Below are 17,949 nucleotides of genomic sequence, written 5' to 3' on the forward strand. Positions count from 1 at the left end.
CCGAACGTATTTTCTTCTCCCTTCGTCTCATCCTGCTCTTCTCGCTTTCTCCTGCGACCCTTTTTTTTTTTGATTTTGCAACTTAAGAGAAGATAATTCAATTTCATGTGCCATTGCCTCGGCTGTCAGACAGTCGGAAATAAGCTTCGCCATCCAACTGCCTCCAGAGTGATTTCCTTATTCTCCTCTTTCTTCTCCTTCGTCTCATTTCTCTCCCTCTCTCTCTCCGTCACACTTCCACATCCAATTTCATCTCTTCCTCACATCAACCTGTCCTGTGATGTCGTCTCTTCCACAGGTCCGTGACGATGATGTCGGCGGTCATCAACGTTCCTCATTCTCTGTGCCGCGTCTCCTGCTCGTGAGCTTAACACCGGCTCAATGTCGGGCCCGGCTAGTCGGGGCACGGGGCAGAATGACACTGAATTTAAAGGTGGAGGAAGTTTTTTTCAATTGTATTTGTGAATAATTCTGTGGTCAAGGCTTCTATTTCTAGTGATTTTTATTTTATTCTTTTAGTTCTTACTCTCTTTTGCTCCCACGAACAAAACCTTGTGTTTTCATTTATTAGTTGAGATTCTACGTAAAATTTGAGTTGGTTTTTAATCGTAACACATTGTTTTATCGTCGTATTATTTTATCTATTTGTTTTGTTAAATTAAAGTTCTTAAAATTTAGCAACAAGCTAATATTGACAACTTAGCTTCTCTTGCTGCATGTAGTTATTATTTAGTTATTTCTGGTTAATTTTTCTAGATTGAATTTTTGGTATTTGAGTCTATTGCTCAACGTTCAACAAAAGATTAAAAAATGTTCTTCAATAAATCCCAAACCTCTGCTGAAATAGAGAAAGCTAGCATTTAGCATGGCTAGCATGCTAACAGAAGCAGAATGTAAGTTGTTGATCAACCTTCTCCATTCAGCTGGAAAAAAAACAAAAGAATTAACCAAATGAAAACGGCGGCGGTGAACTGGGAGAGAATCTTAATCTCCTCAGGACAATAACCTTCTTATCTATTTCCTGCCAACCAGACAAAGGCCTGTTTGCACGCTCAGCAACACGCGGATTAAAATAGAGGTTCGAAGGGCAGCTATTTTCCTAAACAAAAACCTATTGAAACGAAAAAAATAAACAACACGGAAATCTTTGAGGACCCTGAGGACTAACCACAGCGGATATTTGTATTCGTGAGCAGAGAAACGACTTTAAGATTTTAGTTTAATGGCTTCTCGGAGACAAGTGAAGCCATTTTGTATATTTTCAAGTCTGACTTTTCATTTACATTAATCCTGAACGTATTTATATGTTATTTAAAGTCTTATTTCAACAGTCAAAATATTCAAAATCCAAACTATTTTGCTGTTACTGTTACTGTTATGTTGCTACAATTGTCCAGTTTATTATTATTTTTGCTAATCTTGGTAAGTTAGTATTATATGTATATATATATAATGACAATGGTCATCTTTATTTATATAATTTGACCATTTTCATTTTTTTAAATCTTTTTTTTTGTTCTTGCTATGCGGATCCCACATAATTGTTAAGTTTTTATAATTTTCAAATCAAGTTTTATTTTACGTATAGACTTAGACTTTATTTTGAAAATTCTTGTTGAATCATGTTGTATTTTCCTCTTGCATCTGTATTTTGACCACCACGTATCTTTATTTATTTAATTTTTTTTAGCTCTTTCTCCTGAAACTATCACATTTTGATGTTTTTAATTTTGGTTTGTAAGAAATGAAGTCAATAATTTATATTCATAGAGTGCTTTTCTAGACCAGGACCACTGACGCAATTGCTAACTATTTTCAAGCCAACACTTGATTATAAAAGTAACAATGTTTTCTCACAGTAGCTAATCAGACAATTTCCATCGTCTTCTTCAGAGCCTCGGTTTTTCCTTCCAGCTACCAATAGTTTTTTAAATCACCTGATCACGCTGAGAAACGTTCAAACTAAAGTTCCTCGCCCTGTAACCAACGACAGTGAACGTTGGGTGAGTGTACGCCCCCTACGTTCTGTTGATGGTGTTACCTCGACTTTTCTCTTGCGACCTCGATCCATCTCCTGTACTTGTTGTTTGTGATCTGATGAGATTTTCTATTCTCAGATCCATGATGACTCATTCTTCTGCTGGAGTTATGCCTGATCTTGTGTTTTCTCGACTGACTCCTGGTCACGTTCTCTCTGATGTCTTCTGAAGGCTCGTCCAGTTTCTTTTCTGGTGTTCTTTTGAACAGTGTGTACGAGTTGTACAGTTTGTATGATTTTTACGACGGTGTTTGTTTTATATTATACTTTTCTTTTCTTCTGAAGTTTTTTTCCCTTTGTTTATGACCTAGCTGTGGTAATCTTGTACTGTCTTTCTCTATGATGCTGGTCTGATGGTCAAGGAATCCGAGGACCAGTAGTTAATGAGCTGTAGGGGGCTCTGAAGTCCATAGATGGTCCTGATGTCGATGGAGATGTTGGTGCCGCCTCCTTCTTTTTGGGTGTATCAGGAATGATGAGGTCCAGTTGGATTCTTCTTGTTCATGTCTGGAACGTCCTGTATGTTTCTGGAGCTTCTATTGTCCTTGAGGATGAAGAGTCTTCATTTATTCTAATCTGTTGTCTACGCGTAGAGCTCGGTATGGAGTGTTTCAGTTCTTTTGTTCGGCATAAATCTGTACTTTAGGAATAACATCGATGGTTGTAGTTGTCCTGGATTATCTTGTTGGATTCCAGTTTACATTTGGCCTTTAAAGTCTTTTTTCTTCTCTCCTGTGAGGCTCGATATTTCCATGATTTCCTGGTATGTTTGCGTCCACGATCGCTGTTGTTCTTGCTTTTGTCGGCGCTTTAGTGACGGTGCTTCAAGAGAACCTTTCTGCTGTTCCTTTCTTTCATCATGTTGTCGTCTGGCGGAGGTTTGGATGCTTCGAGAATCCCTGCCACGGCGTTTTTCTGAGGAAAACTTTCAGTCGTTGATCTTTGAGTTTGTGGCTCTGCTGCTGGTTTATATATACGTGTGTAATTTAAAAAGTTCATGTCTTTCGCTTAAACTGTCTTTTTCTGCCTCTACAACGGCTCGTTTTTAAAAGGTCGCGAAGATATTTTTTCATTCTTACCGTGGGTTTTTTCGTTATGGTTGAGTTTTTCTATTTGTTCTAAAGGTTTGTCGATGACCTTCTCCATGTTCTGGTCCTGTGTTGAGATTTCAAGGTGTCCATTTGCTTCTTTATGTCGATTTTTAGTAGCTTTCGTTCGTGTTCGTGTTCGTTCTCGTTCTGTTGTACCTGGTTCAGCCTCGCACGAGTTCTCGTTTCCTCTTCGAATCCTCGGCGCTTCCTCAAACGCCGTCGTGTCGGTATCTTCTTCTCTTCGTGGACAAACTTGATACTTTGGTCTCGTAGCGAGTCAAGGTCAAAGATGGCGAGCAGGTGAGCGTCCGACTAATGTGGAGGTGAGAGCCAATCACCGGCGAGAACATTCCATTGCTTTCATATTACGCTGCTCGCCACAACGTAGAGATGAAATATTATGATTTTAAGTGAGCAGCTAACGGGCCGTGAGATTGAGACCCGCGGCGGCGGCGGCCGAGGAGGAGGAGGAGGAACTCTGGCGAGGACGTGAAGGATGAGGAGGCAGGACGCAGAACCACAGAGATCATCGTGATGATGAGATTGTTATGGTGATCTGAGGAGAAATTCTTAATCTCAGTCTTTGTTCCAACGTGTTAATATTGACTTTGATGACGTTTGAAGCAGCCAAGATGAGCTCTTCTGAATAAGAGACCTTGGTTCTCAATGATTAAAAGGTGGAGCATCTCAGAGGAAAACCTTGGAGGGAAGAGAGGAATGAATGCGTTTTGGTTTTTGTTAAATATTCTACATTTTCTGAATTTTGTAGGTGGGTTTTGACCACCGTGTTTTTGTTCTTTACACCGCATTTGGAGACATTGGATCCCGCTTTGGAAATGACCCATCATTCGTCCATCTTCTACCACTCATCAAAAAATCGGGTCGTGGGGGCAGCAGTCGGATCGAAGAGGTCCAGACTTTCCTCTGCCTAGAAGATTACTTCCATTCTTCTGGAAAACCTCAAAGATGATCTAATCGGACACTAAGTGTAAGATTATTCTTTTCATCATCATGATGAGATTATTCTTCTAATCGTATCTCCTTGGTGCGCCCCGAGGTCTACTCCCTTTTGGACATGTCCGGAACCTTATCTCGCTTGTGTCTTAAGTTTGTCGGGATCATAGATGAGATTAAAAACAGACGGTACATGGAGATATTTTTGTCTTTTGGCTTAGCTCTTCCTGCACCAGGACAGAGACAGAGACAGAGACAGAGGAAGTCTCCAAACTCTCTCCTGCTGCTGCGATGGTTATAATTCCAAACCTTCTTGGTGTCGAGGTTCTGACGGAGCGAGCCCGAATATGGACGGACAGGTGAGAATTACCAACCTTCATTTTCCGGATGTCAGTTCAGGCTCGTCCAGCAGCCGCGGCTCAGAGATGTGACACTAAGAAGACGCGGATTTAAAAACTGCTTCGTCCTCCTGACAAAAATAACATTATTTTAAAACCACAACGATTATAAATCGACTCTTAGGCTCCTGAGTGACTCTCTTAAAGTGTGTCTTAAATAGATGTTGACTCTATTGTATCATCAGTGTGTTTTTGTACAAAACTCTATTTTCATTGAAATATTGACATTAGAAAATGATCTTAAGCCCCGCCCACTGAGAAAACTTAGTTTTTCTGTAGATTCAATTTTGTTGACCATAACAACGCCCACTCTACTGTGTTTGGTCAACTATATAGGTATGTCACTGCGCATCATTAATCCAGGAAGTCCCCACCACCAAGGGACTCGTTGTTTAAACAAAGCGGGCGTGATTACAGCTGGCTGGAGGGGGAGTGAAGCCATTATTATGTCATAATGGACTACGCTCTCGTAACCTCTCGTTTGCCCAGATTTCAGAGCAACTTTATAAAGTAATAAGTTGAAAACATGGTCATGATGAGGAACTTACTGCATCTTGGAGAGAAAGACTTTAACATTTGAAAATGTGAGTGAGTCAGGAGAGTTTTTACATGAGTTGTCCTTCAAGAATCACCTGAGGTGTTGGCCAAATCTGGCCTTCTAATTCTAATCGTTTAAATGTGGCCCCTTGATTTAAATGCTGTATGAAAAAAATTGTCTTTAAAATGATCACAAACGATTTCTTGTTAAAGTCATGTTCATTTGAATTACAGAGACACACAATGTTTTCCAGGAAACTTGACGAGCTTTAAAGAGATAAACTTGTGTCTCTTTTGTTATGAGTTGAAGAACAAATTGTCTCAGTGTGGTTTAATCTGGGGACCCGGGAGCGTCCCAAAAACACAGTTCACTCCAAAAGTCTTTAATAAATTAAATCCACTGAAGGCAAAAATCCTCAAAAGTCACTTTACGAGTTGAAATGTAACAATAAGATGCAAAAGTTTGAGAAAGAACTAGGAGTAAAAAGATAAAAGACAGTAAACATGACACAAATATTGCAACACAAACCACAAAAAATGCAAAAATCTGAATTTGAGGAACAAAAACAAAGCTTGAATCACATTTATGAGACATTTCTGGATGTTAAATGAAGACAAATCATGATCTTCCTGATGTTTGAGTCGTCAAAGACTGAACAGGAAGAAAACAAAAGTTTGTCGAGATGCATAAAGTGTTTGAGTGTGAAGAATCAGGATGAACATTTTAGTCGTCGACGACTCAAGAGGGACGTCATGAAACCGACGCCCGAGATCCGAAATGTTTGGACTTCTCTGCCGCGGCGAATGTACGTATAAAAGTTGTGATTCCACTCAGGAGAGCGATCCTCCAGCTTCATTCCATCATGTTTTATTGTGCGTTTACATGAACACAATCTGCTTCTGCAATCACATGGTCAATTTGCATTTTGATCACACTCTTACGGCCGCGCCGGCGCGACTGAAAACAACTTCATGATCAACAATGAAGCAGAAATAACACATTCGAGCGTCTGTGAGTTTCTGTGGGTTGGGGAGGTGTTGAAACGTCGATAAGATAGCAGTCTAGGAACGGAGGGCGGCGGGTGTTAGAGGTGATAAAAAGTTGAGGTGATGAAATAAGTAAGTATTGACGCCAGTAGCGGCTGATGAAAAATATTCTAGGTGGGGATGTTTGTGTCGGTACATTTATCTGCCGATAACGATGAAAGAAAACAGTCGGAACTAGTGGAGTAAACTTGCAATTTCATGTAGAAATCAACACTTTGACAGCTAATGATGCATAATAATGTTAAATATGAATAATAAGAACAAGATGAATAACAATGTTTGTAAGATAAATCACTTATTTACTGTGATACAAAGCATAAGGAGTGAACCAAATAAATGCAAAATTAACGATTGGCTGAGTTGTAGAAAAAACAGAGAGACAGATATGATGAATGACACAACTTCCTTCAACTGAAAAAATCTCTAAACTTAGGAAAATGTTTTCACAGCATGATCTGGATCTTATAATCCATGCGTTTGTGTCTTCTCGTCTGGACTATTGCAACGGTTTGTTTTCATGTCTTAACTAGAAGGATCTGTCTCGCCTGCAGTTTATACAAAACTCTGCAGCGAGAATTCTGAGCCGCTCTAGTAGAAGAACTCACATTTCTCCTTAATACTCCTCACTGGCTGCCAGTTTCTTTCAGGATCATTTTAAAATTCTGGTTCTTACTTTCAGATCTATTCATGGTCAGACCTTCCATCAGTGATCTGATCCAGACTTACACCCCAGCTCGGGTTCTGAGGTCTGTGGATCAGAATCTACTGATGGTTCCTGAACACGCTTCAGGACCAGAGGAGAGAAATCCTTCCAGACTGTTGCTCCTAAGCTTTGGAACGATTTTAAAACATTTTTATTCATGCAGGCTTTTCCTTGATTCTCCGAGACTCCTGTGTTGTTCTCAGCGTTATCTTGATCTTTTAAGTCTATATTTTATTGAATATTGTTTTGATTGTTTAAGCGCTTTGTGACCCTGGTCTGGAAAAGCGTTCTATAAATACAAATTACTTACTTACTTACAAACCAAAATTTTAACAGAACTTGAATCAATAAAAATACATACATTTAATTTTAAAAACACAGCCAGGTAGGGTCGGCGCCCCAGCAAGTAAGCAGGTCGCCCATATGTTAGGTATTATTGTCATCAATTTTGATGCAAATAAAGCTTATTATTCGCGACGACCTCTCTAGTTTGATTTACTTTGTTATTTATTGTTCAAACAAAAAAAGGGTTACTTAAATAAGAGAAAATGTTTTCATTAAAAAAGGCACTTTCGTTGAAAACAAAAGTTCATCTGATAAAAAAATGTTTTTCTTTTTTAATTGCTTCAACCAAATGAAAATATTTCAATAAAAAGTCACTTTAAAAAGGCGTCAGAATACTTTGTTTTACCATTGAAAACTGTCTGATAACTATTTCGTCCCCAAAGAGTTTCTTCAATCAAGTGTCAAGTGTTTTTGTTAAACGTTTGTCTTTTGTTTTTTATTAAAGCTACTTTTATTTTCAAATTTAAATCTCTTTTTTTAATTTAAGCAACTTATTTTTTCATTGAATAGTAAAGAAAAAAATCAACCACTATACAATGTTTTGTTTTAACTAGTTTGAATAGTTTTACCTGGTGGTGTCGGTCAGTCTGCTGTGGGGGTCTAAAGTTAGCAGAAAGTCTTAATGACATTCATGAACACAAGATAATGACCACAAACTTCATAACTTTCAATGCATCGTTTATTTCATGTCCCCTGAGCTTTTAGCAGGAAGAAGATCATGTTCACGACACATTTCAGGACGGTGAGGTGGGACTGTCCAAGCTACCCTGGGCGCGAGGCGGGAGACGCCCAGGACAGGCATCCAGACCATCACAGAGAGTAAACCAGAGACTCCCCTGAAAGAACAGGGAGATCGTACAGTACAAGTTCCACACTGAACGAGCCACAGCTTGTTGCTTCTGAACAAATTCCCTTGACGACGCTCAAACACATTTTTAAGAAAGAAAGGAAAAAAAACACGTCACATGAACCTCATAAGTGCTACCATGACAACCCTTCTTCTTCTTCTTCTTTCCCGTAGAAATCAGAGTGCCGCGGAGTCCCGGGGGCGACTCAGATGTCCTCAGTCAGACTCCGCCGAGGACGACCCGCCCCCGCCCTGTCACTCATTAAAATTATCTCCAGTGTGGTGAGATCCGATCACAGACACATTTCACTGGAATATTCTTTGTGTTGTTTTGTGTGTTTGAGTGGCGGCGACTTTTACAATGAGAGGAACTTTTAATATGTCTCGTCCTTCATTGAACAAAGTCTTTATGAAATTATCTGAGGCAACTTTTAATCCCGATAGTCTTGGTTTAGGAAGTTTGGAATGTTTTGTGAACACCGACGTCGCCCTGATCCAACCACAAATGGGCCCCAGTGACCCTCCTTGGTCTGGAAGTCTCCTGCCTGTGGACCCCATAAGGACCCTCTAGATCTGACCCCACATAGATTGAAAACTAAGAGTTGAAACTGGGATAGATTTAAACCCTGACCAATGCAAAACTTCCTAAAGTTGCGTCCACACTAGGGGTGTCAAGATCTACACGTGTGAACCGTTACATGGACATCAAGTCATGATCGATTGTTAAAATATAACAAGTACAACAATTGTATTCATACAAACCTTTTTGTTCTCATAAAGAGTCTACATTTTTGTAAAGTACAAAATCAATACTGTGCAGCTTCACGTGCCTGCGCTACCCTCCATAGTAAGGAGCCTCACAGCGTAATACTACCTTGACTTATGGAGTAATACTACTGTGAGCCACAGAGCAAGTGACTTGTGGCGCAGCTTCATAGTTTACCAACGTTTTGACAGCAAATCCTAGCATAAAAATGTGATAAGTAAGTAAAACAAGAATTAATATAAAAGCGTATAAGAAAAAAAAAACATTTTATTTATTAACTGCTGGAAGGGCTTTATTGTAATGGGATTAGGTTGGAGACAGAACGCTCAGTGGTAATGTAGCGCAACTGCGATAGAATGATGACATCCTAAATCTCTGTCATGTAAACGGTTACACAACAGTTAGAAGCTTTGGTTACACGTGTAGAAAAATATGTAAACGTTGACACCCCTAGTTCACACGAAACCCCATTTTGAGACGTTTTTTTCAAGTCTGAAAAAGTGGGTCAATTATCTGGGCGGACCCTGGTCCTCAGATGATGCAAACCTCTTGAGACTCTGCTCCTCAGTGTTTACTTGTTTCCAAAAAATAAATGAAAACATTTTTGAGATATTTCATGAAACGGTAAATGCTCAAGGTTGGGGTTGGAACTGTACCAAAAACAGGCCCAGCATTTTCTCTACCCAGAAGCCTCCTGGGTGAGGCGTTGATTAATGATAATGCTACTGCCACCTGCTGTCTGAAATAGCTCATTGCTTTTAGGAATATTGCAAATGCTAAAAAAGGAAAATAAATAAATGTAGGGGAAATTATACTTTATTTATACAGGTGTTTAGGCAGGCTTGGCAGAGGTCTGCGCCCTAGAAGTGCTGAGTTGTGATCGGATGTGTACTGGTAGATAATTCCGGAGTGACAGAGTGACTTTTTTTTTTACCTGGACGCCCCCGTGTTTGCATGTTGTCGCCCCAACGTTTCTAAACAGGAAGTGGTTACCATGACTTAAGTGAGTCTTTGACAATCAGCTGTTTTTGTTTAAGATTTAGCTTAAGACTTCTCCGCTGCTGATCCTCCTCGCCACGCATCGCTCGTGCTGCAGGTCGACGGACGACTGCGACGCCAGGCGCGGGAACAGTCGGCTGCGAAGGCTCGTCGGCTGCTCGTCGCCGCGTCTCTCGTGGCCCGAGTCCTCGTCCGTGTTGGCGGCGTTCCGGTCCACGTCTGAGTCCAGGTCGGCCGCCTTGAGGACCGGGCGCTCGCCGGAATATTCGATCTCCTCGGCGCACTGAGGCTCGTCGTCTTCGAAGCAGCTGGAATACGACGAAGAAACATGTCAACGCTCTTGCGCCACATGACCGGCGTGTCACACGCGCTGATGTATTCGGAGCATCAAATATTCAACATACACGTTACAACATGAATTATTCAGTCGGCAGAATTTCAATCTGGATGAATGAAGAAGTCTTCTGGGCTCTGACTGAGCGGCCACGTGACGTTTGCATGTAATAACTGCCAGCGAGCGCCGCTGACATGTGCGACCTTGTTTAGCCTCGACAACTGTCAGACGACTGTTCCTCCGACTGTATGTTTAAAACATATCAAATTAACTTCTCTGAGCTGTAATGAGACACGGACGACAAGAGGGAGATCAGCAGCGAAACTCCACAAATATGGTCTGACAACCATTTGTCTAGTGTAGCCTGACACACACACACACACACACACACACACACACACACACACACACACACACACACACACACACACACACACACACACACACACACACTCTGAAACAGAAACTTGCATTGCCATTGTTGTAAACACAACACAGGAAGCAAAGAAAGACACACACACCAGGAAATGAGGTTAGTTGTACACCAGACATTATATTGACTTCAACAAGTCTTGAAGAGTCTTGGTCTCACTCTCGATTAGTCTTGGTCTCACTCTCGATTAGTCTTGGTCTCACTCTCGAAGAGTTTTTGTCTCACTCTTGAAAAGTCTTGGTCTCACTCTTGAAGAGTCTTGGTCTCACTCTTAAAGAGTCTTAGTCTCACTCTCAATGAGTCTTGGTCTCACTCTTGAAGAGTCTTGGTCTCACTCTTAAAGAGTCTTGGTCTCACTCTCAATGAGTCTTGGTCTCACTCTTGAAGAGTCTTGGTCTCACTCTGGATGAGTCTTGGTCTCACTCTCAATGAGTCTTGGTCTCACTCTTGAAGAGTCTTGGTCTCACTCTCGAAGAGTTTTTGTCTCACTCTTGAAAAGTCTTGGTCTCACTCTTGAAGAGTCTTGGTCTCACTCTCAATGAGTCTTGGTCTCACTCTTGAAGAGTCTTGGTCTCACTCTGGATGAGTCTTGGTCTCACTCTTAAAGAGTCTTAGTCTCACTCTCAATGAGTCTTGGTCTCACTCTTGAAGAGTCTTGGTCTCACTCTCAATGAGTCTTGGTCTCACTCTCAATTAGTCTTGGTCTCACTCTCAATGAGTCTTGGTCTCACTCTTGAAGAGTCTTGGTCTCACTCTCAATGAGTCTTGGTCTCACTCTCAATGAGTCTTGGTCTCACTCTCAATGAGTCTTGGTCTCACTCTCAATGAGTCTTAGTCTCACTCTCAATGAGTCTTGGTCTCACTCTCGATGAGTGTTGGTCTCACTCTCGATGAGTCTTGGTCTCACTCTCGATTAGTCTTGGTCTCACTCTCGATTAGTCTTGTTCTCACTCTCGATGAGTCTTGGTCTCACTTTCGTGAGTCTTGGTCTCACTCCCGAATAGTCTGAGGTGGTCTTGACTGCAGACCGGCCTCTCATTCAGATTCAACTACACACACACCACAACATTTTAATCAGGTCTAAATGATTTATGATCAAATCTTCACACTGTCGCGCTACTTCCTGTTCCAGAGGAAAGTTAGTGGAGGAAACACTTGATGATTTTTAGAGTCGTATCTTCTAGTTATCGTCATGTTGCTGACATAAAGCTCAAGGTGGAATCAAATTGGAGTGTGCGTGTGCGTGTGCGTGTGCGTGTGCGTGTGCGTGTGCGTGTGTGTGTGTGGGGGGGGGGGGGGGGGGGGTGCGTGCGTGTGCGTGTGTGTATGTGTGTGTGCGTGCTGTAGGTACAATGAGATCATGCAGACACTCTCAAAGACTCTACTGGGACGCGGGCGATGTGACTGGCATGCAGATGTTCGTCACCGCGGCGTAGAAACGGCGGCGCAGGAACCAGAGTGGATTGAAACAGAGATGTAGAAAGCGAGTGAGGGGGGCTGGAGGAAGAGAGAGGCGGAGGCAGGATGAGCGTCGGTGAAAGACAGAAGGGTAAGCAGAGGTGCGTCTAGCATACTGATCACCGCGACTCATTTTGTGCGCGCGAGTGTCGTGAATGTCAATGAGGCCAGACAGACTGTCCAGTTGTGCAGTCGATACTTCGCCGTCGCTGCTGCTGCGGCGGGTCCGGCGCGTAATTGCAGCATCCAGGAGGCTTTTTTGTTTACACACTTGGTAAATGAACTCGCCTAATGAGGTTTTCTGACTCCGGCGCTGGCAGGAAGAAAAGAAAAAAGCTTTGACATCAAAACCCAATTATCTTCGTGACCACATTTGTGACAGCGTCCGTCATGTGACCACGATTGACTCGTCAAGCCATTGATTATCGTAGTCGTCTTAACTTTTTAATATTCGTTTACGAACAAGTGGTTTTTTTTTTTCTTTCAATTGGATCCGACATTACAGGTTTTTTAATAAAAAAATGTTGTTGTAAATGTATGTTATCAGAGGGAATAAGATGTTTCTGATTCATATCATTTTTCAAAATATTTTCTTGCATATTTAGTATTCAGTGTATTCTAAAAGTGTTATCATGTAAAAAATAATTTATAAAAATGTATATTTTGGGAAATTACATGCTGTTAAAATAAAATAAAAAATATGTTTTTTAAATAGCTGTGAATTTATTTTATAATGTCTTTCAGAAATCTTTTTTTTGCATATTTTTGTTGCACTCAAGTTATGTTTTATTATTATTATTATTTATCATTACTACTTGTTTAACCTTGATAAATGGTTTCCAATTTTAGAAAAAACAATCTTGTCATCATGATGAAAAGTTTTTTAATTGTGGCACCACCAAAATATCAGACCAAAAATGCCAAAATTAATCTTTTTATTTTCTTTATTTTACCAAATGAAAAACAATTTAGAGAAGCTCTGAGCTCCATCAACAAGATTTGTTTTACAGATGATCCGATTGATTCTTTTTTTTACTAACCACGTGTAATTCTTGTGGAACTGAGGGAATTTGTGGTGATTAGATTGTTTTTTTGTCTCTTTTGTATCTTCTGAAGTTAAAATGAATGTATCAGGAATAAAACAGATCAAAAAAAGCCAATCAATAGGTTCTAGAAAGCAAGAAAAGAGGTATATAAAAAAGGAAAATATGATTTCAAAAATGACCAGGAACTTTAGACCTCTTCCCATTGGCAGCTGCCCCCTCGATCACGAGCGTTTACTCTTTGTGTGACTTATTCACGACGATGAGTCATCGCGATGATGGCCGACTTGAAGCGTCCAAAGGTGTCGCCGCACTCTGGTCGAGGTGAGACCCACAGTTCAGATCTCACAGCAGGTTGACATTTCTGAGCCAGAGTTCAAAGTGTTTCCCGTTTCAAAGACCCCGAGAAAGACCAGCTCTCCGGGGGGAGTCACCGGGCGAGGGCGGGCGGCGGGGAACAGAAAGACATCAGTCCTTAAAGAGAGAATCCAACACACCAACGACACTAAGGTATGACAGTATTTGATATGAGCAAAAGAGAATCTAACAACTGGATGACCGAAGATTGTCTTAAAGTTAGGCCATGAACAAGTTACACAAGGAGATTAAAATAAATAATCTAACGTCGGACCAACAAAAGTATATTCAGCACTGAAGTAAAGAATAGTTTTTATCCTCAGACTGTACGTATGTTCGATTATCTCCCTTTTGTTTGTCTCATAATAAACAGCGATGAGACTTGATTACATTAAAAAAGAGAGAATCTAGCATTATGAAAAGATCAATTTAAACTGAAGCAATACAAGTGAGAACTAAAGGATGAAGAGAATAAATCTCACACAGCATAATTATATAACAATTAAATGATCAAAGAGAGATTCTCACATCAGAGCAACAAAAATAGAATCTAACAAGTACAAACAAGGTTTTTAACATCAGAATAACTAACATTAGGAAAAGATAATATTATACTGAAGTTATACAAGTGAGAACTGAAGGATGAAGCAAATGAATCTCACACCAGTAAAATCATCTAACAATAAAATGATCAAAGAGAGATTCTCACATCAGAGCAACAAAAATAGAATCTAACAAGTACAAACAAGGTTTTTAACATCAGAATAACTAACATTAGGAAAAGATAATATTATACTGAAGTTATACAAGCGAGAACTGAAGGATAAAACCAATGAATCTCACACCAGTAAAATAATCTAACAATAAAATGATCAAAGAGAGATTCTCACATCAGAGCAACAAAAATAGAATCTAACAAGTTCAAACAAGGTATTTAACATCAGAATAACCAAAGTGACAACCTTACCCGAGAACCAATTAACAAACCAAGCGTCAAATTACTGATGTTATAACATTTAAAGAAAGAATCTAACATTAGGAAAAAGAGTTAATCTTGTATTAGAATAGGACAAAAGAGAACTAAAAAACGAAGAGAATTAATGCAACACCAAACACAACAGAAGAACCTTTAATATTAAAATGATCAAAGAGAGAATCTCACATCAGAGCAACAAAAACAGAATCTAACAAGTCATTCAATCAATTGGGTCCAAAGGAGAACCAATGAACAATTGGCTGGTGTCAACGTATTGATGTAATAACATTTAAAGAGAGAATCATTAGACATTAGAAAAATAGATACTCTTATACTGGAGTTAAGAAAGAGAGAACTTAAAAATGAAGAGAATAGATCACAATATAAGATCATCTAACATTAAAGAGAGAATCAAAACAGAATCCAACAAATACAAACAGATTATCTAACATTATAACCCGTTGAGAACCAAAGTGAAAACCTAACAGGAGAACCAAAGATAAATCTATTGATCTAACATTAGAAAAATAGATACTCTTATACTTGAGTAATGAAAGAGAGAATTTAAAATGAAGAGAATGAATCACAATATAAGATAATCTAACATTAAAATCAAAACAGAATCTAACAAATACAAACAAAGTATCTCACATTAGAACCCGTTGAGAACCAAAGTGAAAACCTAACATGAGAACCAAAGAATACATCTATTGATCTAACATTAGAGCGTGGAGAGAAATAATCTAACATCACAATAACGGATATTAATCATCTATAGTGAGATAATTTCACATGGAGAAAAAAAAATCCCATTAATATATCTGGAGAGATAATCTCAGGCGGAGAGTCTAGCCTGAGGGATTGTCTGAAAGGAAAAAAGAGAGAATTCCACTCGAACATAATGGAAGAGAAAACAGCAGAATAAGAAGTGATCACAGCCTGACTTAAGAAAACCTCTCGTCGTTGCAGGGAGACTGAACATTGATCGAAAACATATTTTATTTAGTCCACAATCAAGAGCGTTCATTAGAGGTTGAAGGGAACGAACGAGCGTCGGCGGCGCTGATCGTTACCAGCTCTGTTTTGACTTCCACTCGCGGCCATCAATCTTACTTTCTTAATAGACGCGCGAGCTTCTGATGAAGACAACGACGCAGCTGGAGGGAGTTTATGACGGATGTTTCCGAGAGTCGCCGAGATCGATGCTCAGCAGGAGACGACTCCGGACCCGGGATTGATTCCGCGGCGAGTTCATTAGCGGACGAACGACTTCAAGTTGTGCAGGTGAGGTCGAGCGAGTGAAAGGTTCTGGCTCAGAGGCAGGGAGTGGACTGGATCTGGGCGAAAGAGATCCATGCTAACGATGCTAACATTGCTAACAATGCTAATAATGCTAACGATGCTAACAATGCTAACGACTCCAGCTACTGAGGACGATACAAACTTTTGCCAGGTTTTTCTAGGTTGGTTTAAGAAGCTCTTAAGTGCTACGTTCTACTCTGGAGCACACTTATGAACGCTGTGAAAGAAGGATGTCGCTCTTAGCTTAAGAAGATCTTTCACCAAAAAGGGAATCAGGGAAATTTATATCCTTCACTTTAACAAAAAAATATAGTATATAATGTCAGTGACCAAAGAAGGCATTTGATATGAAATTACCAAAAAAAAAAAAAATCTAACATTGTATCAACGAAAGGATATTCAACACGGAAGTTAAGAAAAAGCTGATTCAATGTTTGTATCCTCAGAATGTTCGTATGTTGGATTATCTCTTTTGTTTATCTCAGAATAGATTGTCAACTAAATCTTAGTGCAAAAATTATAATACGTGCAAACAGTTTGTCTGACACGAAAGGAGGGACTTGATTAGATTAACAAATTGAGAATCTAACAATATGAAAAAGAGATAATCTATGACAAACTAAAACTAAAGAACGAAGAATCTCACACCAGTACAAAGGAATATCATCTAACATTATACTGATCAAAGAGAGAATCTCACCTTAGAGCAACAAAAATAGAATCTAACAAGTACAAACAAGGTATTTAACATCATAATAATGAAAGTGAGAACCTAACATGAGAACCAATGAACAAATCTAAGGTCAAAATATTTATGTTGTAACATTTAAAGAGAAAATCTGACACTAGGAAAGATACTGGAGTAATTCAAGAGAGAAGAGATAAAAAAAGTACAACAGGAGATCTAAAATAAAAAGTGATTAAAGAGACAATCTCACATCAGAGCAACAAAAATAGAATCTAACAAGTAATTTACTTTATAACCAAAGAGAGAACCTATCAAGAGAAAAAAAGAACAAATCTGAAAGTATTTACAAATATACACACTAAGAGCTTCTTGCAAAGCTTCTTGGGTTTGATCTTAAGGTTCAACTAAGAATCCAGTAAAGTAAGCGTCTGGAAAACGCCCGTATCTTAGCGTTCCTTCTTAGCTGAACCCTTCTTAAGAGCCTTCCTAAGAGCCTTCTTACGTCGTGAAGAATGATGGAATCTGAGAAACCTGACCATCAGTGTTTGAGTTGATAAAACATTGAGTTATAAAGAAAAAATCTACTATTCTATTTGAAAAAAATGCAAAAATATCAGAAAAATAAAAGACACTAAAAGAAAGATGTTGTCCTTAAACGTACATACTAACAACATCAATTCAAAAACTATTTAAAACTATTAGAGAAACGAGTCATCGTTTACAACAGTATCTATGAACAATAAACAAGTGTAACCAACACAACAAGTTGAAATATAACAAATAATTTAAAAAAAGACTCCTGAGGTTCAACTGGAACCAAAAACAGTCGACAGAAATAAAATGACAAAAATAGATGACTCAAGAGTTGACATCAAAAACTTCATATTTAGTCACGAATAAATAAAAAATAAAGAATTTATGGGCAAAATCGAAGCTATGATTGGTTTTAAAAAATATCAATAAATGCCACCATCAATGATTGGGGAATGAGAAGGAGTGTGAAAATCCGGGAGCGTCACTTACGCAGGACTCAGAAACAGTCAGAGTGCAGCTCGAGCCAGGATTGCTTATTTTCGCCATAATCAAGGAACCAAGAGCATTTTTCTCTGGAGTGGAAAAGTCAGCGGTCGGAGGTGGCGACTGACCGGGCCGGCAATCAAGAGGGCGACCATTTGATCCTGATGACTAAATTGACATCTCACTTCATCTCGACGGGGGGGTGGGTTAGGTGGTGGGCGAGCAGGTAATGGGCTCTCCGGCGTCACCTGATTGCCTCTGGCACCTTTTGGCCGCTGATTAGAGCCGAGCCGGAGACGTGTTGTGCGACCCAAAGAACATGCGCACTTCACGGTCCAGGGTCTGCGTCAAGACCCGATTATGAATTTCCTGCTGAGCTTTTCAAGAGGGCTCCATTTTGATCCGTACGAAAACACACAATACTACGACTCGCTGGAGCTCTATGTGGGCACTAATGGACGCCATAGATTCCCACGTCCAGCACTCGCTCGAGTCGACTCTCTGCTGTCATTCTGTGGATTTTACTACAGGAAGTTTCTCCAAGTCATTGACTTGAACACTTGTGAAGGTTTCCTGGTGAATCAGCAAACTCTGAATGAACGGGAAGTCGTCAGTA

At 39.8% G+C, this 17,949-nt stretch overlaps 1 protein-coding gene across 1 annotated transcript in view; it reads right to left on the minus strand.

The window, feature by feature from the left end:
- Positions 1-7,814: 7,814 nt before the first annotated feature.
- The window catches only part of agbl1 (AGBL carboxypeptidase 1), a 54,852-nt gene continuing 44,717 nt past the window's right edge, over positions 7,815-17,949 (minus strand). The window contains exon 27 of the mRNA XM_087797884.1: positions 7,815-10,033. Coding sequence (XP_087654010.1) covers positions 9,766-10,033 — 268 coding nt within the window. The 3' untranslated portion in view covers positions 7,815-9,765. The remainder of the gene's footprint in view (positions 10,034-17,949) is intronic.

The sequence above is a fragment of the Callionymus lyra genome, chromosome 8, assembly GCF_982586985.1.
Source record: "Callionymus lyra chromosome 8, fCalLyr1.hap1.1, whole genome shotgun sequence".
Taxonomy (NCBI): Eukaryota; Metazoa; Chordata; class Actinopteri; order Syngnathiformes; family Callionymidae; genus Callionymus; species Callionymus lyra.